Here is a 25,994-nt window from a genome sequence, read left to right on the forward strand (position 1 = left end):
TGTCAGAGACTTGATATATATGTGGGGGGGGGGGGCGGTTCACTGCCAGAGAGATTAATGCTGGCTACAACAGTTTCCACCCATTTTTAACATTATAATCCTCTGAACACACAAACTAGACAATTCCAGACCACACACCTGCTGTTTGTAGTAACAGTTTCATCCTGGTGATCCCACAGACACGAGAGCTCACACAAACCCACGTGATCAGATGTGAGCAGGAGCAGGAGTGTCTGTACTGTCTGTGGTTCCTAAAGGTCAACAAAGGAATAACACCCACCTGGTAGCGCACGTTGTTGGGGGGGGTGCAGAGCTTTCAAACATTCAAAGTGCAGTTTGTGGATTGCTAACTAGCTTAGCCACAAAGATACAACTGCTGCATCAGGAAACCACATCAGGAAACAGCCTTGTCCAGGGTCTGTGGCAGTTAGTCAGCTGTCACCGTGTTGTGGCGGCTCAGTTTAAGGTGCACGACCGTCTGAGGCTTGTGTAACGTGTTTTGCTGCCACGCAGGAAGTAAATTCCTTCACAGCCTCTCCCGACACCGAGCTGCAGTCTTCTGGCGGTAGGAAGAGCCTGACAGTGATAACACACAGAGCAGTCAGGCAGGGAAACTGTCTGTGAGTTTGACTCCGCTGAGAATTTATTGCGTTGACCTTATTCTCTCCTCGCTGTAATTGGATGAGGCTGAGGAAGGTTCACCTGTGAGCGACACCGCTAAAAATGCCACGAGCACTTACCCTGACGCCATCGTCCGTCTGCTGGTGAAGAGCCAGTAGAGCGCCCAGCCTCCTCAGCCTCCTCAGCCTGCCTCCAGGTTCTGATGAGGGAAATGCAGATATCAGCGGGTTCTGTGTGTGTGTGAGCCAAACACGACTGCGGCCGAGTGCAGGGGCGTTTTCCATCAGAGATAAGCTCGTGCTTTTGATGTTTCCGTCTGTTCGTGACCTTTGTCGGCCTGTAACGCTCGAGTCTGTTTTATAGAAACCATGTATGAGTGTATGACTGACGGTAAAACCCAGTACTGTCAGTTATTCGTGTCTGTGTGTGGCGTTTTTTGGCCTGATGACTTTCCTCATGAGACTTTTTAGCTGCTTCCAGTGTCCGATTCAGCAGAATATAAACAGAATCTTTGACCAAAAGCCCTTCACAGTGATAATACTATGGGAATGACTGTCATGTAGCGCTGCAGCTAGTCCTTCCAGGTCGGTGCCTAACACACACATGAGGTTAATATCAATCCCACACAAGAGCTGAGCATCTGTGTGAGTCAGAGCTGAGGCGTGCACGGAGGTGACAGCACTCAGACGGTCCTTTCATCAGAGACTGGACCTTCCTTTAATCACAGCTCAGACCTGCAGACGTGCAGAAAGTGAGATCAGATCCAGTGCCGAGCACACGGGTTCACACAGGAGCTTCCACAGAGAATGAAATCTGTTTCTGCAGCGTCTGGGCTGCACGTCACACTGAAGGAGTTTCCCCGTCGGAGCACACACACGCAGATTTTTGGGTGGTGGTGTCCCGCTCTGTTTAATCCGTGTCGTCTCAGACTCCCCGCTGAGACTCCATGTTTGTTTCTTAATCCTTCTGTTTGGTCCAGTCAGAGGATCAATGTATTTGCAGGGACCCCCCCATCCCTCTCCCACAGTGACTGACCCTCAGTTAACAAAGCAGTGATCTGTGATACCGTCCACACTCACTGACTGAGTCTTTTACACTGAGTTTGTCTGTTTCGGTCTTTTATTGTGAAATCGGCTCCATTACAGCCCGAGTCACTCACCTCTGACTCCTCACTGACATGATACAAGCTGGAAAAACCAGGAGGGTTTTATACAGTCCAGGGACTTTAATTTAAAACACGACCTGTGTGTTTTCATTCACTGTTATAATCCTGTATTTATGCTGTGGCCCAGAGTTTGACTGTCGGTCTGTGTCCTCGTCTGCAGCTACATGGACTGTGTCTATGTCGGAGCTTTGGAAAGAGATCGGGCTTTTGACTTGACTGTAGTTTCTAAAACAAGACCGTGTGTGTCAGAAGTACAAACTTTAATCATTTAACCTGCTCCAGCCTGCAGACACTGAACAGCTGCGATTCAGTCGCATTTTACTGTTTTCTGTTAATCAATAACGGAAATAATCGTTAGTTGCTGCCTGAATGCAGGATATGAAGGATGTTTCTGTACTTTGTCTCCTAATGTAGAGAGACACAGTGTGTGGAGGGACATGATATGTATGATATGATGCTCTGATGGCTGTTTATTACTTGTTTAATTGAATTACCAGCCCACACTGTAAAGGCTCATTTATGCAACTTAAGTCTGTAGAACCAGAGCTGCAGCATCTCACTGACTGCTGCCAACAGCTCAGTGTAATTTGGATAAAGCCCATACTGTGTGTGTGTGTGTGTGTGTGTGTGTGTGTGTGTCTAATCTGCAGCAGAGCATCATCTCACTACTCAGATTCAGTGGCATCTTTGACTTCATGTGGGTTTATCTGATATATATATATATCCACCATGGGTTTGGTGCCTGACAGTAAACGTGCACGAGAAACTCAGTCAGTCATTCTTTTATCAGCACGTTCTCACCGTGAACTGAAACGCTGAGAACAATCCCAGTAAGAAGTGTGTTTGTGAGAAGTCGGTATCCGCCTGCTGATCTTTCCTCCTCTTCAGTCTGAAAACCAGTTTTTAATGGGTCGTCGTCTGAATAATGCAGAGCTCGGGGCTTTGCTGCTAAATTTGGTTTGGCCTCCGACTGCTGATTGGCTGATCTCGATCTCTGTCTGTCTTTTTTCCCATCATCCCCTCCATTCCGTTTCAGTCCATCCGCTCCATGTGTTGGCGTCGTGCTGCTTTGTTTGCACGTCGCGGACTCAGCCGGAGGAATCCTCAGTGTTTAGTTAGTGAAGAACACAAACTGATCTCTGCGGCGCAGCTCGTTCATAAAAACCAGACCAACACGTCTTTCTGCTGATGGCACTGGGTCTAGAAAAGCGTTCAGACATTTGCATGTGCTGCACTCACACTCTGGACACTGTCGTTGTCTTGGTCTTCAAGCCAGAATGTCAGTTTTGAGTGTTGCAGCGTGGGAGGCACATAGTCCAGAAACCTCTCACCTGCATTTTCCCAGCGGCGTCACCTTTCTGTCCTACTGTCTAGGACTGGTCTACCTGTCCATCTGGGTCCTTCAGGTCAGAGCTGGTCGAGCCTCGTTTCCCTCCTGGGAGTTGGACTGATGGAAACGGAGCTGACGGCTGAGGTCCAGCTGCTCCACTCAGGCCTCCACCTGCCTGATGTCACCCAGTTAGTTTAGCGGGCACCACCAGCTGCGTTGACGGGTCACTGAGCATCACTTTCAGGAGCGTTCCCATGTTGGTGTAGCACATGGCAATAAAAAGGCTTTGGGAGTTCACCTGGTGGTGGAAAATGTTTCTGCAGCAGGTTTGGTTTTGCAGCTTATTGTTTTTTCCCACATGCAAACATCCATTTTGGACTCCAGCTGTAACTCTGGCTGTGGATGAAAGAAGACGTGTCTTTAAAAAAGAAAGAGACAAGGCAGCTTCTAGTTTAATAGGATGTTTTAGAGGTAAAGTCTCTTATAGTGTAAACATCTATTTGTCAGGAACACAGCACCCAGGGTGTCATGTGCCAAGTCCAGGCTGGAGAGGATTCAGGGTTCAGGGATCTTTGTATTGAACTGGAGCCTGGTTATGTGACTGTTGTCATCACGCGACTGGATCATTTGATGGTTTTGGCTCCTGTTGTCACAGAGGAACTGCAGAGTCGTGGTGAGGAACTCTCCTGATTTACTGTAATGTGTGTTCCTCATTGTGATCACTGGAAACCACACATGTAACTGTGCTGCTCTTCACGTGATGCTTTGTGTGCACTTGCTCAGATCCTGCAGCTCATAAAGACTCGGACAGAGTCCAGAGAACCAGTCTGGTTCTCTGATGTCTGACATGTTTAATCTTTGAAGCTCTAACAGGCGTTTAATGTCGCCCCTGGGCCCAAAGACCGGTCCCACAGTTCAGCCTCAGAGTTCAGGGTGAAGGTCACTGAAGACTGAAATGATGGGAAAGTGACAGAGAACAACCAGGACTTTGGACTTTGAAGAGGACAGAAACAAACTCTTCTCATTTTTGCTTTTCAGCCTGATGAGCTGGTTCATAAAAGTGTGTGGCAACTCGTTCTGATAGTTGAGTCATTTTTTCATGCGTTCTTGTTCCTCAGATGTGATTTATATATTGTTATATCATTATAAGCTGAATATCTTTGTGTGTCTGGTTATTGCAGCCTGTGTGAACATGCAGCTGCACTGAAGCTTTGTTGGCCCGACGAAATAAAACACCTCACCTTGACCTCTCGGAAAAACGTCGTGGACCCTTTTCATATTTTTTGGTGTTTTATAGCTCGAACAGTCAGTTCAGTGATTAGAAAAGGAAGAGCTGCAGCCGCGTGGTAAATCACGTCAGGTTTCAGTTCACCTGAAGGTAAAGATCCATCTATCAGTTCCTCATACTCACAGTCCGGACCGCTGAAGACGCACGTGGTGTTGTGGACACGGTGTTGTCGGGTCTGAGGGGACGGACCCATGAAAGCAGAGGAGCAGCAGCTCAGTGCAGACTGGGACATGTTGGGACCTGTTGGGTGTTAGTTCTGTCAGACCCCAGTTAGTCTTTGTGAGCTGGCGGTTTATGAACTGCTGACATGGTGGGAGGAGTGTGATTATTTATTTTTAAAGCTGCAGACGTTTTCCACAGACTTTAGTGTCACAGGGTGATCGATAAATGATCCTTGGACCATGAAGTACAGATGTTTGAAACACATGCGTGGTCTCGTAGACTGCAGTCCGTTATCCCAGGGTGTTTGAATGCAGCACAGGATAAGATTTGATATCTCCTGAATGGATGTCTCCTGTTTCAAAAAGGGCAAATATCAATTTCTCCACCTAAATTTAGTTTGTTCTGTCTTAAACCGTCTGTAATTACAGGGTTGGTAAATACCTCACTGTAAATAAAATGTTTGCTGGAGCTGCCTTAAACAAGACAAGCAGGGTTTTCAGAATAAGAGCCTCACTCCAGTGGATAAACAGAGAAATGTTTCAGGCAAAATGTTTTGAGTTGTTTTATTTAATTAAAGCTGCCTCTTGATTTTTCCTTTTAGATCAATACTCAGCTCAATTATACTGGTTGTTGTGCTTTTATCTGTTTTTTAATGTGTTATATTGGTTAGGGTCCAGGTGTTAGGGCAGGTCTACAGGTGGTTTAGTCTGTGGAGTTCTAATAATGCAGTTTATGCAAGAATCTAAACTGTGTATCATCCATCGTCTCCACATTATTTTCTAAAATATCAGAAAAGGCCGATCGCTTTGGGACAAAGTCCTGTACTGTAAATACAGTAGAACAAAGCCAGGTTTTTGACCCTGGACCGGCCTTGGTTAATGGTTTTTATCCCTGAGCCGGATGCAGAGACTTGGATCCGTGTTAGTGCTCGGCAGCTGTGCAGTCCAGCTGCAGCAGGCCTCTTCCCTTTTCCCTCGGCCTCTTCAATACGAAGGGAAGCAGCAGACACTGACCGGACCAAAACAATAGCCGGGCAGAGTCCAACACGGATCCAGGGCAGGTATAAAAATAGGACGCTGGTTCACTGGCTTCCTGCCGCGTCTTAACAATGCTCGCACATTTTTCTGCTTTGCTAACGTGTAGGAGAGCGGGACGCACTGCTCGCTTTATGAACCGCTAAGAGAGGAGGTGTCAACAACACGCCGAGGCTCATTAAATGTCCAGGAGATTGTGTTCCTGAGGAAAAACAGTGGTGGGACATCTCTGACATCACTTCCTGCTCCACTGATTACTGTAAGGCGCGGCGGCCTCAGAGCGCCGGTGGGATTCTGTGGATTTTGTTAGTTCTGCTGGTCCTGCCTGTTTTCCAGCAGATGCTCAGGAGGCCTGTAGGACAAATGACTTATTGCCTTATTAATTTGAATCCGCCACCATCAGTTTGTCTAATTAGTCAGTGATTATTGACGGGAGATTGTTTCCTCGATGGCTCGTGATCAACAGATTGATCGAGTTTAGCTTCTAAATCCTAAAGTCACGTTTCTCCTCCTGTAGGTACAAACCAAAGTGAACAGGTGCTGGACAGGAAGCAGGAGTCAAATGTAGTGACGTCCCTCTGAGGGCTGAAATTAAATCATGTTCGTGATGTAAAATGTCAGAAAACTGTCCGACCAACAGCAAATATTCACTTAATGAAATGCTGCTTTGGCTTTGGCAGTAAAACATGACATCGTCTTATCCGAGACAGAAGTCACGACGATATCCACGTTCAGAAAGACACTTCAGTCTCCAGTAGTTTATAGCCAGTTCAAACCTGCTGAAGCACCATATCTCAGGACGACCTGGGCGTCCTCATAGGGCCATAAACCCGACAGAAAGTGATTTTCCAGGGTCAACAGGCGGCAGCCGTCCCCATCTGTCCTTCGTGCAGAAATCAATTTCCCCCTCGGAGTATTCAGAGCGCCGTGTCTTTGTGTTAGGTCGCCATCTGGCAGGAGGAGGAGGCTCGGTCCGTTCTGGGCTCTAGCACCGACGCACCTCCTGCTCTGGGTGTCGCAGCTCTGACTCTCTCTGGTGGAGCCAACAGCTGGATGCTGTTCAGCATGTTTGATTTTTATTGTCATTATTATTTTATATCTGACCGTATGGGTCGGTAACACCCAGGATGTTCTTCGGCTGACCTCTGACCTGACCTGAGCTGCAGGGCAAACGACAACATCCCGACAGGGATCGATAACAATCACATCAGGACCCAGAGCTCCACTGTTTATGACTGTTTATGACTTCACTGTACGTGATTATTCACCGTCGCATATATTTTCTTTGACTCTTAGAAAGAGTTTCCACGTCTGTTTGGTCAAATCTACTGTTGCTCATGGTTCGACAGCAAACACATCACTCAACACTTTTATTACTGGAATAATCGGTTCAAATGCAAAACTGCCAAACAGTGTCTCTCTTAAATGTGAAGATTTGCTGCTTCTTTTCTGTTTAGTTTCATCCAGGACATTAATCCGGACTCCAGAGTCTTCCAGAGTCCAGGTGCAGGTGTTTTCATGCCACACTGTCCAGGCTGCATGTCCAGGTTTAAGACAGATCCAAAGAAAACAGGTTTGAACTAGTTTTCAGCACCGGTTTGTCGTCGTCAGCTTATGAAACTGACCCTCGCACACAAAACAGTTCAGGTTTCTCAGAATAAACAAACCGAAGATGTGTTAAAATGCTCTTTAAATCGTAGGAAAAACGGTGTTTCCATCGTGGTGAGATGCTGCGTATCACCACAGGATTAAACAATCAGTCAGCCCGGTTTGGTTTGGCCGAGCTGCGGCGGTTTAATCAGCCCGGTTCTGCGTGGAGAGTATCACCGTCGGGGACAGTGTGTCCACGCGCTCGCCACGTAAATCGCTCACTTTAAGTAAGACGTTATTAATCCCCCTCAGCTGTAGCTGGACAGCAGCTCTGGCCCCGCAGCATCACTGGGCCCCGGGTTTTGGCAGCCGGACACGAGGACACGACACAGGGAGGCTGTTAATGCTGTAAGCTGTTCAGACCACACACACACACACACACACACACACACACACACACACACACGTGCAGATGGGCTGCATCCTCAATTATTATTTTTAGTTCATTAGCTTTCAGACGAATTGATTAATTATTTAGTCGTGTTTTTGTTCAGCCGACAAACCTGCAGATATTCAGCTGCACATCATTGCTCATGTTGTGTGTTTAGCTCCGTGAGTATCTGCTGCATCTCAGTTCATCACAGGAGAAAGTCACTGTTTCCCACCACAGGCAGCAAAGAGCATTTTCCACAGCCCGACTTTAACAGAAAAGGCCTCTCAGGTTCTTGCAGCTGTCGGCCCTTCACGTTGAACCGGTCGAACGTTTGATAAAAATGAGGCGAAACCAACGAGACGTCCCAGTGCCGCTGCACCAGGAAGCTAAAACCAGACGCCGCGGTCGCGTCGCTTCATTGTCGCTGAAGCTGGTGTTGTTGCGACGTGCAGCTTTAATAATTCAGGACGAGCGTCATGATGCTGCGGCGGCGAGTGAAGCCTCTGCAGTGATGGCACTGTGCAGTGTTCGTGTTGGGACCGGTCTCGCCCCCCGCTGACGGTTTTATGTCCCAGATCCCAGTTTGGGAGAGTGAGTCATCGCAGAGCTGCGGGGCGATCGAGCTTAATGTGCTTTGATGAGAAAAGAGAGAGAGTCTTGTCACACATCAGTTTGTTCGTTCATCCTCCTTTCCTTTCCTCGTCTCTCCGTCTTCTGTCCTCGTTTGTTCCCTTTGTTGCTTATTCCTTGTCTCCTTCTCTTCAATTTCCTTCCCTCAGTGCTTCCTATTTCCTCACATTGTTTTCTTTCTCCTTCCCTATTCACTTGTTTACTTTCCTCTTCATTACTTCCTCTCCTCGTCTCCTCTCCTCGTTACCTCTCTCATCTCCACTTCTTGTCTCTTACGCTCCTATGTCCTTGTTACCTCTCCTCTCCTCCCACTCCTCAGTGATTTTGCTGTGACTCATCCTAAAAGCATCGCCGTGTGTCTGTCAGTTTTTATGGATTTGCAGCGTTTCAGCACAAACTCCCACTGCGTCAAAGCTGCTCCCTGCAAATGTTTTTGCAGTAAAATGGATCTTCCAGCTCTGCAGACTCCACAGAAAAGAGTTCTGCTTTCACTGATACACACATCTGTATCCATCTGGTTACTGGTACTGTATTTACATTTACATCTGGCTGTTAAAAGCTGTTTCCACACTAACTCTGCAGGTAAACGTCTTTTCCTCTGTTCGTTAGTTGGAAACTGATCCTTAAAACTGTAAGAAATGTAAACGGAGTTTGGCGACAGACAGATGGAGGTTTTCCGGTGCCTTTGTCACACAGAGCTGAGCTGCTGTGTGGACAGAGGAGATAATAGCTGGTACAAAGACAGAGAAGATGATGGAGGAGTCGAGGGAGGGGAAGGATTAGACATGGGGAGAAAAGAGGACACAGGACAGGACGGCAAGACGAGGAAAGGAACCGGGGAGGAGGATCGAAAAGTGACTGAAATGGGAATGAAAGGAGGAAGGAGATGAAGGGATTAGAAAGAGGAGGTCAGAGAGAGCAAGGGAAGGAGAGGAAAGGAGGAGGAGGAGAGGAAAGCTGATCCTTTGCCTCCAACAACAAAGCATTCTGGGAGAAAATAAGACTTCTGTGAAATGCAGCATGTGTGGGAAGCCCCAGATTCCTCCCAAAGACAGGAGGGAAAACCACCAGACAAACGGTTCAGACTGCCGAACGTTTTCATCCAAGGACCACAAATATAACAAATCCTCTATGATTAACAACTGTAATTCAGTCTTTTCCCAACACAAACCGGCTTTGTCTGTCAGGACTGGGCTCCAGGCTGCCTCCTTTCAGCTGCAGTTTCAGTAAATGATGGATATACAGAGGACTGAGCCCAATAAACGATCAATGACTTTCTCATAAATCACCCACTTTGCAGGGTAATTTAGGGACAGTATGCAAAACAAAATCAAACACCAAAAAAAAAAAAAGATTTCTGTGCCTGTGATTTGTTCTGGATGGTTCTGACCCTGTTAATGTGTGTTAGTGGTGTTTAACGAAGCTCTGGGATCAATACTTTGGTGATCAGTTTTGTGTTATCAGCTGACTGACTGCTTCAGTCCTAGATATGCTGATGTCCCTGTGTGAGCTGCCCTGATGATGATGATGATGATGATGTTGTAATAAACAAATCAGTCTCAAATTGGCCCCGTGTCTTTTTGCAGCGAGGAAGCACCGTCCTGAAGTAGGTCACCTCGCCGGGGAGCCGCTCATCCATCACACCTTCAGTGTTCCTGCTTCACCGGACGACCACGGGAAAATATGCTCGGTGATTTTTATACGTTTGGAAATGATCTTTTGGTGACAGCAGCGTTATTACTGGTGAGAGGACGGGTTCGTTAGTAGAGTCCGGTTTTGGTGCCGCTGCACTTTACTGATCAGGTGGAGGATTCACAGCGTGCTGAGACGTTTGGGCTGTGTGTGTGTGTGTGTGTGTGTGTGTGAGTGTGTGTGTGTGTGTGTGTGTGTGTGTGTGTGTGTGTGTGAGTGTGAGTGTGAGTGTGAGACAGTGATGTATCTTCCCTTCAAGGTCGCAGAGGCGTCCCTGACCCTCTCAGCGGGCTGGGGCTGCTGCACCTGATTGGTTTTTTTCTTCCTGTGAATATCGTCAATGCAGCGATGATTGATAATGACACCGATCATTCACCTTGAAATGATCACAAGCTGTGATGTTAGTGTTGTTTTCAGGGGCTTGTTTTTTATGGCCGGTAAAGAAATTCCATTTATTCCTTTATTAAAATGTGTGGGAGGTTTCCTGATCGATATCCGTGGAGGGAGGGTGCAGGGTGCTGAGACAGATTTGGAGTGTAACGTGTTTCTTTCCAAGCTCATAAAAACATTTCTGTGTTCCTGGCGTATGACGTGATCGATCAATCGATTGATCAGCTGCTGAATCAGATAATAACTGGATCTGTGGTGCTTCTCAGGTTTTATTGTATGTTTGTGAGTCTGGAGGGCAGGAAGAGAGTTTGTGTGTGTGTGTGTGTGTGTGTGTGTGCCCTTTCATATTTCAGTGTGTGTGTGTGTGTGTGTGTGTGGTTTTAAAAGTGTGTGTGTTTGCCTCAGGGCACTTTCTGTGATTCTGTGTTTGTCTCCATGCATTTGCATTTATTTGTGTGTGTGTGTGTGTGTGTGTGTCTCAGTAGCTGCAGAACAAGCCTCGTCCTGCTCCCTGTTCCAGCTGAATGTACTTTACATTCAGCCTGTTTGTGTAACAGCAGCTGCTGCTTTTAAAGGAACATTCCACGTTAAAACTCATAAATCAGTTAGTGCGGCAGAGAAAACCTTGTTTCCCTCTTTGTGTGAAGTCATGTTTCCCTTGTCTTTATGAGAGGGCTCATGTTTGTACATCACCTTGTTGGGACTCACATTATTTTTTCATACAGTTCATGCAACAGTTTAAAAGCTCCATTGGAAATCTGCTGAGAAATTATTTGGGTTGGTGAAATGCTTTCTGGGAGATGTAGGAAGTCTCCAGCTGAAGTGGAAGCAGGTGGAGGGACAGTGTGTTTATAGCTGTGGTAAATTCAGTGTGTGTGTGTGTGTGGGGGGGTCCTCTGTGTGAGCACCTGCGCCCCCTGCAGGCCGAAGCAGAACCTTCAGTGTCGATCAGCCTCGTTAGATCAGAAATGATCAATCAGATCTGTGGCTTTTATTATAGTAGAAAAATGGTTGTTTGTGTTTTGTGTTGTGTTTGTCTGTTTACTGATTTATGACAAACAAAATGAGCAGAGAAATGAACTGATATTAAAATAATTCTGTAAGCCAGACAGGAAAGAAAAGAACTGATTCCCATCGGAATATCATGGAGGAAGGGAAAACTTCGGAAAAGTTGTGGATCATTGTGTGTTTGGTTTTCAGCTTATTCCTGAAAATGATTTAGCTTTTAATCCCTTAATGCATCTTATCTAATGTTTGTCCACTCAAATAGGAAATGACAGATGATAGTTTGTTAGTTGACAAAACACATTTTTTATCTTTGTGTTTCATGGAAATTGCCCAGCCCTGAAAATGACATAAACCACACACACACACACACACACACACACACACACACACACACACACACACTGTGTTTTAGTGTTTAATACCAGTAAAGTCTATATTCTTTTTACAACCCAGATGTGTCCTAGTCTTATTAAATTACTGGGGCAGATTAGGATTTTCGGTTCCAATGAGGAAACTGTGTTAAATGATCTTTGAGGGTCTTGCTGTGAATTCTGTGTTCAGCGGCGCCCTCTGCTGGTCCTCAGCCTGGACCTGTCTCTGCCTCTCACAGCAGATTTCAGGCTCTGTCCTCAGCGCCGAGTGTCGGGCCCGTTTGTGGGTCACAGCTGTCGCCTTGAATTTTCCTCCCGTTCAGTCCCAGGTTTTGTTGCCGTCGCTGCCTGGGCTCCGTTTGGAAAACGGCACAGATCTCCTTGACAGTTCCCTCCACCTCTGATGTCATTAGGAGTCACTTCACAGCCGCTCTTTGTTCTGCCCAGCTCTGATAGTGTTTCGGTCTCTGCCTACACACTGTGCTGTTTGTGCTCCAAGGCCTATCTGGACTCCTTATTCACTGCACTTTCCCACTGGGCCTTGGATAATGGAACAAAGCTGTTTTGTGCCGTGAGCGGGAGACGGCAGGAAGGGCCAGATATTTGACGTTGAACATTCAGTCACACATGGCAGCTCAGCCTCTTACAGTAATTACAGTAAAACACTGGTTTCAGTTTTGTCCCCACAGACTTCAGATGGTTTTACATGGTCTTTAATTTGTTTAACAAAGGTTTGAAGGGTTTTTTCTTTTTGCTGGAGGCAGGAATCTGACTTTTAAAGGGTTTTTTTTGGTGGGGGAAAATAACCAGCTAGTAAATTTCTGATTGGAGGCCACGTTGTCTTGTGTGTGAATGAATTTCATATGTTTTTCAGTTCTTGGTTCACATGATGAAAAATGTGTTTTATAATTCTCTTCTTTGTGTAGATTCAGTTTTATTCTGCTATAAGATGCTGCTGTCTCAGGGCAAACTGGTTGACAAAGGAGGAATAGAGACGTTCTGTGAAACAAAGAAAATGAGAATCTAACAGGACGACACCGTGTACACAGAGTCAGGACACTGACGCTTCATATAAAACAGGATGTGTTTGTGCTGCCTTTCACAGTAAAAGTCCAGTTTGAGCGCCTCTCTGTGTGGTGAGCTGTCTGCGCTGCTGGATGCTGCACAGCAGGGGGCAGCAGGGAGATGTGGTGTTGTCAGGTCGGGAGGAATGCTGGGAATTTTCTGGGTGTGTGGGTGGAGGTTTGGATCCTGAGAGCGGAGCAGGACAATGTCAAAGATTCGGTCTTTTAATGTTGGAGGAACGTAGTAGGTTTGGTCTTGTTCTGTAGAAACCTGCATGTGGACTGTGACACTTTTAGACTTCAGTTCTTCAGTTGGACACTGATCTGTCTAAACACGTCGACATTTATTTTGTTTGTTGTTCCTCAGAGTAAAGTATGGAAAGAAATGTTGTTCAGGTGTTGGCAGAAACTCCAGCAGTGGAAAAAGCAATAATGCGTTTTATGACAAAAATGAAAAGAATTGAATTGATGGATGGATTAACAGTTTCCAGTAATAATTACATACATAATATGTTATATTGTAGGTAATATAAGTAAAATCACATGTAAAATAATGAAAATCAAAGCAGTGAAGGACAAAACTGTGTGTAAAATAAATATTTCAGTGAGTAATTTATTAATTTAAAAGTTTTTCACTGCACTAGAATCATTTTCCAGTGTTACTCAATTAAAACCCGAGTATCTGTGGACATGACGAAACGTGAAGACGGCCTCCCGGCTCTGATGGGTGTTTTAAACACTTTTATTAATGTTAATTACCAAATGTGATTCCCTGCACAGCCCTGCAGGTGCTCAGAGTTAGAGTAGGCTGAGATTTGCAGGAGACTCGTATCAGTGACGAGCGATTAAAGGTTTAATTTGATTCTATTTTATTCGACTTATTTACTTTGTGCTTTTTTATGTATATTTTGCTTTGAGTTACTCATGTTTCATTTGTGATTTGATTTGATTTTGGCAGCATGTCTAATAGTAAGGAGCTGAGGTGTCCCTGCAGTGCAGAGGTACCTCCATGTTGATCTGGTTTATGTGGCAGGATCGCAGTGAATCGCACAGTTTTCTGTGACACACACACTCATGGGACTCTGAATAATTAACGCCTCCCTCTGTCGCTGCCTAATCATGTCTCCGGGGCACGTATGTGCTCACGTGCGTGTGTGTTGGTCATAAAGTCTTCAGTCCACAGTAAGATTTCTACCACATTCCAAGTTTTCCTTATAAAACTTCCTTTTTTACTCTATTTATTGATTAGTGAACACAAGCAGCCATTTATTTTTATCACTGATTTATTCTTTAGTTAATAAAATGTCAGGAAATAGCAAAATAAAGTTTAATACCTTGTTCCCAGAGACCTAGACGATGGTTTGATGCGTCTCGGACAGAAGCTGAGAACTGAGGAATTTGGGGAGTTTCTGATTGATAATTGATCTGTGAAACTACAAATCAATTCATCCTCTAATTGTTCCAGCATTGTACAGAGCCTATGATGAGACGTGGGCACGGGAAGAAATCTGGATAAAACTAAAGCATCAAATTACACTTTGCTCAGCGTGGAGAGGGCGTTTTATTTTGAAAGGATCATGTCGTGGCAGTGAATAAACTTTGACTTTTCAAAGTAAGAGTCCCAGCTCTGGATCAGACCTTAAAGTGTGTTGTTCACTGAGCTGCTGCAGTTTTCAGGTAGAAACGGCCTCTGCTGCACAGATGGAGATCAACTGATTATGAATTCATGAATTAATCGCTGCGACACACACACACACACACACACACACACACACACACACACACACACACACACACACCTTTAAGTGTGGAGCCACTGGACACAGAGAACACACATAATATTCAAACATGTTGTGTTTAATCCCTGGATACAGAAGGAACCAGCTGCTCAGCTGCAGACGGCGCTGAAGTAACGCTGCGTTTAAAAACTAGACATCTGATTGGTCCGAGGCCAGGAAGTGCAGAGCAGGGGGAGGTCCAGGGGTAGACGGTATAAGGAGGACGGGGAGGTGTGGAGGGACAGCTGGGAGCTGAGCGATAACGGGCAGATTCAACCCAGGACAGAGAGCAGGTGGAGACGACACAGCTTCAAAATCTGACATCAGTTAGTGGACGAGGCCAAAATCCTTCTGATGGTCCCAGAGCTGCAGGGACCTGTGCCACCAGGAACCCTGAACCCCCTGAACCCGATAACCCTGCACAGCTCGCTCCAAACTAACAGAACCAGATCAAGCTCCTCAGGATGCTGCTGGAAAAATCTCCTGTTTTAAGCCACTGCGCTGCTTTGTTCATTTCAAAATAAAGGCTTTATCTTTATCATGCTTTAACTTTACTCTGAAATAAAACAGGAAACTGCTTTGAAGGAAACAAATCCTGACCTCATCTTATTTGCTCAGTGCCTGCTCCAAGTAACAAATCAAACAAGATGTCTAAACTATTACCTCATCTTCTCCGGCTCCGGCTGCTCAGGTTCACAGATGAGCTGTTTCTGTGGTACATGGAGTTTTGTTCTTTTTTGCTTTGGGAATTATTTTAGGAATTTTTAAATATTTGTTCACATGTGAAAATAATCTAGTGTTTCTCAGGACTGTCGGCTCATATGAAGCTCCCATAATGACCTGCAGGTTGTTTTGTTCGTGTTTCTTTAGCTCATCAATATTCAACCTGCTTTTAAAAGGACTTTGGCAAATCCAGACACGACCCCAGTTTCTTTGGTCCGGATGACGGCGGCCTGCCTGTCTGATGGATGAGATGGTCTTTCTGAACGTCTGGTCGGTCTGCACACGCTCAGTGACGTCACCTCAGCCGTCTCTGTGGCGTGTGAGCGTTTTGAGGTCGGATGAAAATGTTTGGTCCCCTGGTGGTTTTCCCTGGTTTAAGCTCTTCCAACACACACACAGACCCCGTGCGGTGCCAAACCAGCCGTGCGAGCCCCCGACTGGTCTCCGTGGCAACAGACTGGCATCTGGGAGATGGGGTGGGGCAATGCGGGTTTCCCCTCTTTTCCTTTCTTTACCTTTCCTTGTGTCCTTTCCTTGTGTCCTCATTTGATCACAACACACACACACACACACACACGTCCTGATCAGCCTCACAGCACCAGGTGACCTTGACGTGTTGATGTAAATGGACGTGTGTGTGTGATGTTTTGGGACAGTTTGAGGCTTCAGGTCAGAACCAGGACCGGGACCAGGACCAGCCAAACTCAGGCTGATCATTAAATAAACTGAGCTCTGAGGTTGTGGTTGGGTAGAAACCTGTGTCTCTGTGGCTCTAACCGACTTCTCTCTCTCTCTTCTCTCCTCATGTGCTGCTGCTGTTCACCTGTCGGCGTCTGTCATCACAGGTGAGAACAAAAATACAAACACTGCTCCTGTCTACGCTTGGAGCTGGTCTTTCTCCAGCTCGGTGCGGTTGTGCTGCCGCCTGTCACAGTGTGTGTGTGTGTGTGTGTGTCACAGTGTGTGTGTGTGTGTGTGTGCCATAGCATTAGCATCTCCTCACATGCAATTGGTGTGTGCCCTGTTTTGTATTCCCCACATTTCTAGCTTTTGTGGACTGTGTGCGTGCAGATTGTGTGTGTGTGTGTGTGTGTGTGTGTGTGTGTGTGTGTGTGTGTGTGGACGTGCCTCCTCCTGCCAGCAGGGGGGGGCCTCCCTCTGCTCCCCCTCCTTTGCCAACTGACCCATTTTCCCGTCTCCGGGGGGTGAGGTGGAGGGGAGGGAGTCAGACCTCTGCTGCTCCTTCACTCTTTGATGCAGAATAAAGCTGAACTCCTGCAGGAGGAGGAAGATGAGAGTGTGTGTGTGTGTGTGTGAGTGTGAGAGTGTGTGTGTGTGTGAGTGTGAGTGTGTGTGAGTGAGTGTGAGAGCATCGTTTTCTTTAGTCTGCATATTAAAATAGCAACAGGAATGTTAGGAATCTGTAAACCCTGCAGGAAGAGGCAGAAATAAGCAAAAGTTTCTGTATTTTATGAAGGAAAATGATGAAACTGGTTTCAGATTCTCCTAAATGAGCATTTTCTGTTTTCACAGAAAACTGAGCCTCTTTGGGTTTTGGACATTTGATAACATCAGCTCGTAACTCTTTTTACTTTTGACTATTTTTTATTTTACTGAAGAAAATAGCAGGTTGTCACATCAGTCGTCAAATAATTCACGGATGAGGAGTAGAAATAAAATCATCGTCGTTCTTCGTCTGGATGTGTTGCAGTGGGAATGTGACACATGATCGTATGCTAATAGGATTTATTTTGGAAAAATCAGAATCACACCACCGAGTTGTCAGTAAATCTGTCTCTTTGGATTTATCCACACGTCAACTTCACACCTCAGACATGCATCGAGATGTTTTTGCCAAATTTAGTGTTTCCACCCTGATTTTTTTTTTTTAGGCACAACCTGACGTTGTTTGTTAAACAGTGAAGTCAAAAGAAAAGGAAGTCAAACCTTTAAGTCCAGCGTGTTTCATTATTTCGGTCTGGTTAACGTCTCGATGATGTGACGTCATAAACGAGGAGTCAGGCCGATTGTTTGTCCTCACAGGACCTGGAATCAGAAAGGTGTGACTGAGGTTTAATCCCGTTTACCGTGCAGCTGCAGTTTGGTTCTGCGGACTCTCGGTACAGGACGATAAACTTACTGCCAAACTGGAGCAGGATTGTTTTCTGATATTTTCTGGGCAGAGCTGTTGATCTGACTGACGGATTGCAGCTCTGTAATTGTAGTCATGCGATATCAGACATGCTTCAGTGCAGTCTGCATAACCGCTCAGCATACCCATGCATATTTCATGTGGTAGAGGCAGCAGATGGAGGACGTGCAGAGCATAGTCTGAAATGAAACCCTTCTTCTTCTCTTACTGCCCCTCATTCCCTCCCTGCTGCTCGGTGTCAGCGACCGTGATGTCTCATCCTTACTGGGCTCAGATTGTTGTGGTGGACGACAAAAGCTTCAGGTTGATCTTTTTATTGTGGACATGTCACTTTCTGTTGTCCTACCTGTGAGGACGTGTAGCTGTTCTGTTACGGGGGTGTGGGTTATAAGGTGTTTTCTGGGGGGGGCAGAGAGTATTTAACACATGAGAGTCCACCTGCCTGCTTCAATGGCCCTGGTTTTGACCCCTCATGGTCTCACTGATCCCTGTTTCAAAAGTCCTGCTGCTTTCTAAACAACATGGCAGCTGATGTGTTGGTCCACGCTCATGCAAAGGGTAGTGGGGAGTGGTGGCTGCAGTTCCTGATAAGGACCTCAGGGTCTCTGGAGACCTGTGGACAGATTAAAGCCCCGCAGACCTCTGGGCTAACTTCACTGTCTTCCTGCAGCCTTCATCATAGATAAGGAGAAGACCGAAGCAGAAATCAGAAATCCTCCTGGACGTGAGCAGCTGGTCACTTCAACTCACAGTCAAATCCAAAATAACCTTCAGCTTCTTGTCTGTATGGAACTGGTTTCTGCCAGAACCCCCTTTTTCCTCTGAATGATTATTTATTCAGCCTGTTTTTTTTTTTTTGTTTTGTCTGATCAACAGAATTAAAACAGAAAATATCCAAGATACTGTTGTGTCTGACAAAGAGAAGCATCAGATCCTCACGTTTGAGAAGCTGTTTGCTTAAAAAGTGACTGGAGTTGAGAGTAAATTTCCACCAGTGTCATGATTAGTTGGATAATCGATCTCCACCATGAGCTGCCATGTGGTTCCACAGCCGAAGCTGCTGACCTGTAGCTGTGTGTGTGAACCAGAGGACAGCAGGAGGAGGGCGCTCCGTTTGTGACCGGCATGATGTGGGCGCTCAGGAACGAAGGTTTACATTTTTATTTGACTCGAGCTCAGTCGGAGGCTGCGCCACAATTACAGCTCAGCGGTCCAGAGAGGGCCGGGAGGAGGAAGCAGAGAAAAGTGCAGCGTCGTGTTTGCAGATTCTGTTCTGCAGAAATGTTTCCTCCACCACTAAGTGATCCCTGTGACCAGAGTGTCTTACTTTTATTTTGCTTCAGTGACTTCATCGGGTGAGTGAAGCTGTTTTTGGAGGATGTGTAGAGAAAGGCCCGAGTGGCCTGAGCTCACGCAGCTCCAGCATCACAGCGATCGATACAGAAACAACGTGACCTCCGGAAAAAGCTCGTCGCCCTCCGTCTGGGCGCAAGTAGGTCGGAGGATCTGACGCTCAGAGTCGAATAACAGCACAGATTCAGCAGCGTCGGTGCTGAGACAGAACATCCTGAATACCTGTGGAGAAAAGCATTAGTGAGTCTGTTTCTGAATCATGATGCTCCACCTGAACCTCGTAGGTTCCCCACCCCCCCACACACACTCTTTAACATGGAGCTGTGATTTGCATCCCCCTCCCCCACTTGGGCTAATTGAAGCAGATTTCATGGTCGGGGCTGCAGTTATGGAGGGGCGGAGTGGAGGTCTTTCCTCTGGGTGAGGTTATGGTCATACCATTGTTTCTTTAGTCTCCTCTGGCTCCAGCTCTTTTTAACACCATGTGTTAAATAACTTGGGTCAAAGACCAGATCTGTGTTTTTACTCTGTGACATCGAGTCGTCAAACACATAATCAAACGGCCTCGAGTCGACGGTGGGATGAGCTGGACCGGATGAAAGTCCCCCGGGGTGCGTTTGATAACGTGGCGGTGTAGCTGGCGTTGCCGTGTAATTCATCATCTCCATGTGGAGTTTTCTTCAGCCGCCCCCGATGCATTTCCTGTCCCGTATCAGCCTGTGATGTTACACACTTTCCATCCAGCTGTGCTTCCACATGTGGCGGCTTCACCCACATCGTCCGCTTTCATGTGTCGCTGATGCAGCTGCCTTTTGAAGGTGCGTTTGATGTTCGCAGATAAATGTGTGTGCGCAGAGGAAAAGGTGTCGCCGCTTCATTTCTGTACAAACGTCCCAGAAACAGGTGAGCTGGAAGGAGAAAGTTGCCTGTGACGGATCCTCTAATCTCCATTAATCCCAGTAATAATCCTGGAGGCGTCAGAGGCTGAGTCTCGTTGGGGTGGGGGGTGGGTGTGGGGGTGGGGGAGATAATCTCTCCCTCCCATCAGATGGAGGGAGACACTTCAGAGACAGAGAGCATCAAAGAAAGTGCTGAGAAGACGAGTTTCCGCTCAGGATTTCTCTTTAAAGACAGATTCTCTTTTTAAAAAGATGCAGGTCACGTCAGAAGAACCTGAGCTGCTGGTTTCTGCTTCCACCTTCAGCTGCAAACTGTTAGCTTTCTGACTGTGACCCTAAATCTGAGCAGATTATTCACCTTGACTCAAAAACCCAATTGAAGTCGTGGCTGCAAAGAGCTGGGGGCTGGTCTTTCCTCTGGCAGGAACTAGTCTGATGTGCAGCGAATGTGTGTTTGCTCAAACTGCACAGGTCATTTCATCTAAGGTTTACGGTTCTTGGTGTTTCCTGCAGAAATGATCCCCCTGTGAGTTTGTGCCTCCATGGCTGGAGCTTTGAGGAGCTTGACAGACAGGAGGAGGAGACTCCACCCCGTTTGTAGAAACCAGTGCAGAGCGAAAACACGACGTGGACTATAGCTGAGCGTAGAGTCTCCTCCTTCTTCTTCTTGACGTTTATTTAGAACTTCATTAAAAAGATTTAGCCTCTAAATGTGATTCTGTTACATGTCATTTGTTCAGTGCTGCTGCAGCTCAGCCTCTGGAAGTGATGAGCCTTGTTTGGTGTCTGACCACAGCCCTGTGGCTTTGGCTGCAGCAGGAAGCACCTTTCAGAGTAAAAGCTGGTAAAGCCTCTGTTCTAACTGCTGCATGTGGGAAAAGGCAAGTTAAAGGTTCAGATCTGTTTGTTTCTGCCATGGACGTTTTCTGATCCTTGTATTTGTCGTAATCTGCGTTTAATCCCTAACAAAGATAAACACGGTTACGTTCATTTGGCTGATAGAATATTTTCATTAGGTCACTACTTTTGTCTCATACTGTTTGTGAGCATTTGTCTGGACCTGAAGTCATTTTTGCTCCTTGTCCCTGACCCAGATCAGGTTTTAGTGCTGGATTTGCACTTTCTTACAGACGTGATGTGTTTTTTTAATGAGGTTTGGTGGATGTGGCTCAAAACCTGGAGCTACTTTCTCTGTCAGATAGAAAAACATCATCATGTGCTAATAAAGTGTGGAAGGAAATACTGCAATACTATGTGTTTGAATACTGTAATACTATGTGTTTAAATACTGTAATAAGTGTTTAAATACTGCAATACTGTGCGTTTTAATACTGCAATACAATGTGTTTAAATACTGTAATAAGTGTTTAAATACTGCAATACTGTGCGTTTTAATACTGCAATACAATGCGTTTAAATACTGTAATAAGTGTTTAAATACTGCAATACTGTGCGTTTTAATACTTCAATAATTTAGCTGAACGCAGACGCGTGTTGTTTTTGGTGGATTGGCCCTTTAACTGGATGTGGACTCCAGCTCCTGTGCACGGCCCCGCTCCGTGTTTTCCCATCGTCCCTTGCTGCTGCTCGGTGGCGTTGCGTGGAGCGGAGTGTGTTCACAGTGCAGGCGGAGCGCAGAGCAGCGGAGGGGGGATCGGGACCTGGCTGCAGTGCCTGGAGTCGCTGTCAAGGGGCTAAAACCAGCGTGGTCGGACCCGAGGGGGGCAAGGCCCGGGTCCGCGGTCCAAATCCAGCGGTGGTTGAATCACAGTCGAAGCGGGTTTGCGGTGAAAGCGGCCGCGCTGCGGGGGATGTGCGCACACAATGGGAGACGCGCTGGCACCGTCCGGGACGCGGCTCTAGAATAATGTCTTCACGGCGGTTTGGTTTGTAATGGAGACGCAGATACCGGAGCAGAATCCAGCGGGGCTCACAGCGGAGCGCTCCCGGGGGTAAAGACCTCTCTGCCGGGGCAGAAAAGTGTTTTTCATGCCGGGGAGGTGACGGTGTTACCGGACTGTTTGCTGCCAGTTCAAATCCCACTGGGATGGAGGCGGAATGTGTTTCCTGAGTCAAATCCACGCGGTTTGCACATCTGGAAGAGGGAAGAGTCGCTTATTGCCCCGTAGTGTTTTTTAATTTCGGTCTGAACTCGTTTTACCGTTTGGACTGTCCCGTGTTCAGCCAGTCTGCAAAGGTCCGGTCTCACTTCCAGGATTGTGTTGGTGGTTTTCCTTAAAGTGGGGCCACGTTAAAGCTGCTGCCACATTTTATCGGGGGTTTCAGGGATGTACCTTCTGGACAGTAACTGCACTGAAAGGATGGAGCGGGGCACACCTCAGAGGAAAACTGTGTACCGGATCTCCCTCACCTTGGTCAAGAGGGAGACTTTGGATGATGGGGGTGGCGGCTCGGCCTCCCAGCGGGCGGAGAACCCCAAGGTGAATGCCTTCCGGCGTGAGGGCTCCGTGGAGGTCCAGCGCAGCGGCCTGCTGGAGCAGCTGAAGGAGGTGGAGGACGAGTCGGACGACTTCTCGGCGTCGCACAGCTACAGGAGGAACTTCAGGACGTTCAGCACGGGGCAGCTGGAGCTGGGGAGGATGAAGCTGTCCAGGAATCAGCACCTGCAGAAACAGAGGAAGGAAAAGGCCACCAGCCCGTTAGCAGAGCAAGGAAATAAGACCCCTGAGAATATTTCACCAGAGGACACGCAGGTGGAGAGCAGAGAGCAGCAAACGGAGGACTCAGACAGACCTAAAGAGGGTCTTTGCACTGAAACTGCACAGACGGAGGCTCCTGTGGGGAATGGAAGTGTTAACAAGAAGAAGAGGCTCCTGAAAGCAAAGAGCATGGAGGACAGGAGCTCTGATCCTCCTCTGGAAGGAGATGGGAAAGTGTCACACTCCAGAAGTTCTGAGAAAGCAGCACAAGCTTCCTCCCCTGAGACGCCACCTCTGAAGCGGCCTCCTGGCCTGCTGCGCCGCAGCTTCAGCTTCAGGCACTGGACGGGCGGCGAGCTGCTGCGTCTGCGGGCGCTTTCCAAAGACAAGCACCACAGCAGCTCCGGCTGCGTCGGTCAGGATGGTGCTGAGAAGGACACGGACGCTCCAGCTTCCCGCTTCGCTGACCCCACCAGGGAGAAGAGCAGGACTCTGGAGGTCGGCGCCATCCTGAACAAGACGGACTCCATGTCTGAGCTGAGCCGCTGGGAGAGAGCGCGGGCCGGGAAGAACCGCACGCTGGACAACAGCGACCTGCTGCGACTGGCGGCAGAGAAGGACGGCTCAGGAGGCGGGTTCTTCCTGCGGGGAGGGGGCGGTCGCTCAAGTGAGAGGCGCCTGGTTCGCTTCTTCAGCGGGATCTTCTCCAGGAGGGACGGGGCGTCCACCTCGACACCTGCGGGGAGCCCCAGCAGCAACTTGTCCCTCCGCCGCAGCAGGAGGACGGTGCTGTCGCAGTCCAGCAGCGAGAGCGTGAACGGAGGAAGCACCGACGGTAAAAACACATCTGACATCACACTCTGGTTCAGGTGGAGGAACAGTTTCTGGTCTGTGGTGTCTCATTAACTAGTCCTTCCTGTGGCGTCTGATGCTGATTTGACCTGAATGTTCTGCTCGTGTGAGGCTCTTTGTGGGTTTTCACCTTCTCACAGGTGAAGGTCTGAGTGTGAACCGTCACATAAGGTCACCAGACTTTGTACAGCAGCCATGTGTTTTTCAGTTCAGGGCCCTCAGCTGGACCTCGGGGCCTCTTTGAACAGCGAGGCCAGTAACATGATGTGGTTTTAAAGTGTGTGTGGAGGCGGGAATGGAGGCGGAGGAAGGGTTAGTGTGTGTGTGTGTGTGTGTGTGTGTGTGTGCAAGATGAGCTCCGCTTATTTGTTTTGGACAGCAGGGTGATGTTTGGTTGTGGCAGCGACGACCAGCCGCTGCTGTTTGTCTTTCATTACTCCGAGCTCACTTCAGTCTCTAGTCTGCACTGACAGAGACCCAGAAGGAGCCTCCAAGCCCAAATAAACAAAACAGGCGGACAGAAATGAGCAATTTGTGCTGCTGATATGACAGAAATCGTCCGTCTCACCGTGAAACACAAACGTCTTTCTGAAATAGATTCAGGATGAGATGAGCGTCAGACGAGGTTGTAAGAAGCCTGGAGGTCAGACCCTGTTTTCTCGAGTACGTTTGTCCTTAACGAAGGTACCAAACATCTGGATGTGTGGGCGCAGTTCAGGCAGCTTCAGTGAGCTTTGGACAGCAACACACACACACACACACACACACACACACACACACATATTTACACTAGTGCAAACAACACACCCTGTCAGCGTCCTCTTTGGGACCAGTGGAAAACATGACGAGAGAGAGGAAGTGGGTTTGTTCTGTTCAGAGCTGCTCACACACACACACACACACAGATGTGTCTTCATGTTTGGTCACTCACTGGTTCTGTACCAGTGGACAGATGTTGGAGCTTCCAGCTGCAGCAGCTGGAGTTTCACATGTTGTCGCCTCTGCAGCTTTAATTCATCCTGCTGTGTGTGTGTGTGTGTGTGTGTGTCCTGTTAATGGCTCAACACAAACACTGAGCTCAGTGTCAGCTCCACAGTACAAACAGTCCCTGACCTGAAGTCCAAACCACAGGTTTAGTGCCGACTGTGCAGTTCTGGGGTGATTCTGTCTTGGAGCTAATTTTAACTGGTTTCTACAGATGAGACCAAAACTCTTTAAAGTCACATCTGGTCTGTGCAGAGATTATTGTCTTTCATGACCTTTCCTGGGGCGGGGGATTCTCCACGTGTCTGTCCGGCACCCTGAAGTCGAGTAGCAGGTTTAGCCGTCTGGATTTGATGAAACCGGTGGTTGACACAAGGAGGTGGGGCAAGTTTTGGAGGGAGAGCAGGGCGCCCACATTTTTAGGATTCCTGAGCTGTGGTCAGAGTGACAGCAGGTCACAGAGCCACAAGCCCAGGGAGCCGCCAGATAACGGTTTGTGGTAGATGGTGTTTCTGTAGGCATGCTGGGAAAATCACACACACCAAGTTTGGTGATTGGCCGTTAACTACCTTATATACTTCTAATTTGAAGTACTTTATATACCGCTGGGTAGCTGACGTTAACTACCTTATATACTTCTAATTTGAAGTACTTTATATACCGCTGGGTAGCTGACTTTAACTACCTTATATACTTCTAATTTGAAGTACTTTATATACCGCTGGGTAGCTGACTTTAACTACCTTATGTACTTCTAATTTGAAGTACTTTATATACCGCTGGGTAGCTGATGTTAACTACCTTATATACTTCTAATTTGAAGTACTTTATATACCGCTGGGTAGCTGACGTTAACTACCTTATATACTTCTAATTTGAAGTACTTTATATACCGCTGGGTAGCTGACGTTAACTACCTTATGTACTTCTAATTTGAAGTACTTTATATACCGCTGGGTACCTGACGTTAACTACCTTATATACTTCTAATTTGAAGTACTTTATATACCGCTGGGTAGCTGATGTTAACTACCTTATATACTTCTAATTTGAAGTACTTTATATACCGCTGGGTAGCTGACGTTAACTACCTTATATACTTCTAATTTGAAGTACTTTATATACCGCTGGGTAGCTGACGTTAACTACCTTATATACTTCTAATTTGAAGTACTTTATATACCGCTGGGTAGCTGAGGTTAACTACCTTATATACTTCTAATTTGAAGTACTTTATATACCGCTGGGTAGCTGACGTTAACTACCTCATATACTTCTAATTTGAAGTACTTTATATACCGCTGGGTAGCTGACGTTAACTACCTTATATACTTCTAATTTGAAGTACTTTATATACCGCTGGGTAGCTGACGTTAACTACCTTATATACTTCTAATTTGAAGTACTTTATACACCGCTGGGTAGCTGACGTTAACTACCTTATATACTTCTAATTTGAAGTACTTTATATACCGCTGGGTAGCTGAGGTTAACTACCTTATATACTTCTAATTTGAAGTACTTTATATACCGCTGGGTAGCTGACGTTAACTACCTTATATACTTCTAATTTGAAGTACTTTATATACCGCTGGGTAGCTGAGGTTAACTACCTTATATACTTCTAATTTGAAGTACTTTATATACCGCTGGGGAGCTGAAGGTTCATGTAGCTGTAGTATTTTGTATAAATGTCCCAAATTGAACAAACAACAGTCAAATGTAATTGATGGAGGGTGGTCAGGTGTTGAATTCTCTCCTGTCCAACATGTTGAAGTAGTTGATTGATAATTAGAGGAGGGCGAGTGCAGCAGA

The 25,994-nt window shown here is 46.9% G+C and overlaps 1 protein-coding gene across 2 annotated transcripts in view; it reads left to right on the forward strand.

Annotated features, from left to right (window-relative positions):
* The window catches only part of agap1 (ArfGAP with GTPase domain, ankyrin repeat and PH domain 1), a 107,722-nt gene that overhangs the window by 4,969 nt on the left and 76,759 nt on the right, over positions 1 to 25,994 (forward strand). The window contains exon 1 of one of the 2 annotated variants that reach the window (XM_026301623.1): positions 21,324 to 23,178. The exons of the other annotated variant lie outside the window; for it this stretch is intronic. Coding sequence (XP_026157408.1) covers positions 21,972 to 23,178 — 1,207 coding nt within the window. The 5' untranslated portion in view covers positions 21,324 to 21,971. Of the gene's footprint in view, positions 1 to 21,323; positions 23,179 to 25,994 lie in introns of those variants that run through there. 2 annotated transcript variants of the gene reach the window in all.

The sequence above is a fragment of the Mastacembelus armatus genome, chromosome 2 (genome assembly GCF_900324485.2).
Source record: "Mastacembelus armatus chromosome 2, fMasArm1.2, whole genome shotgun sequence".
Classification (NCBI taxonomy): domain Eukaryota; kingdom Metazoa; phylum Chordata; class Actinopteri; order Synbranchiformes; family Mastacembelidae; genus Mastacembelus; species Mastacembelus armatus.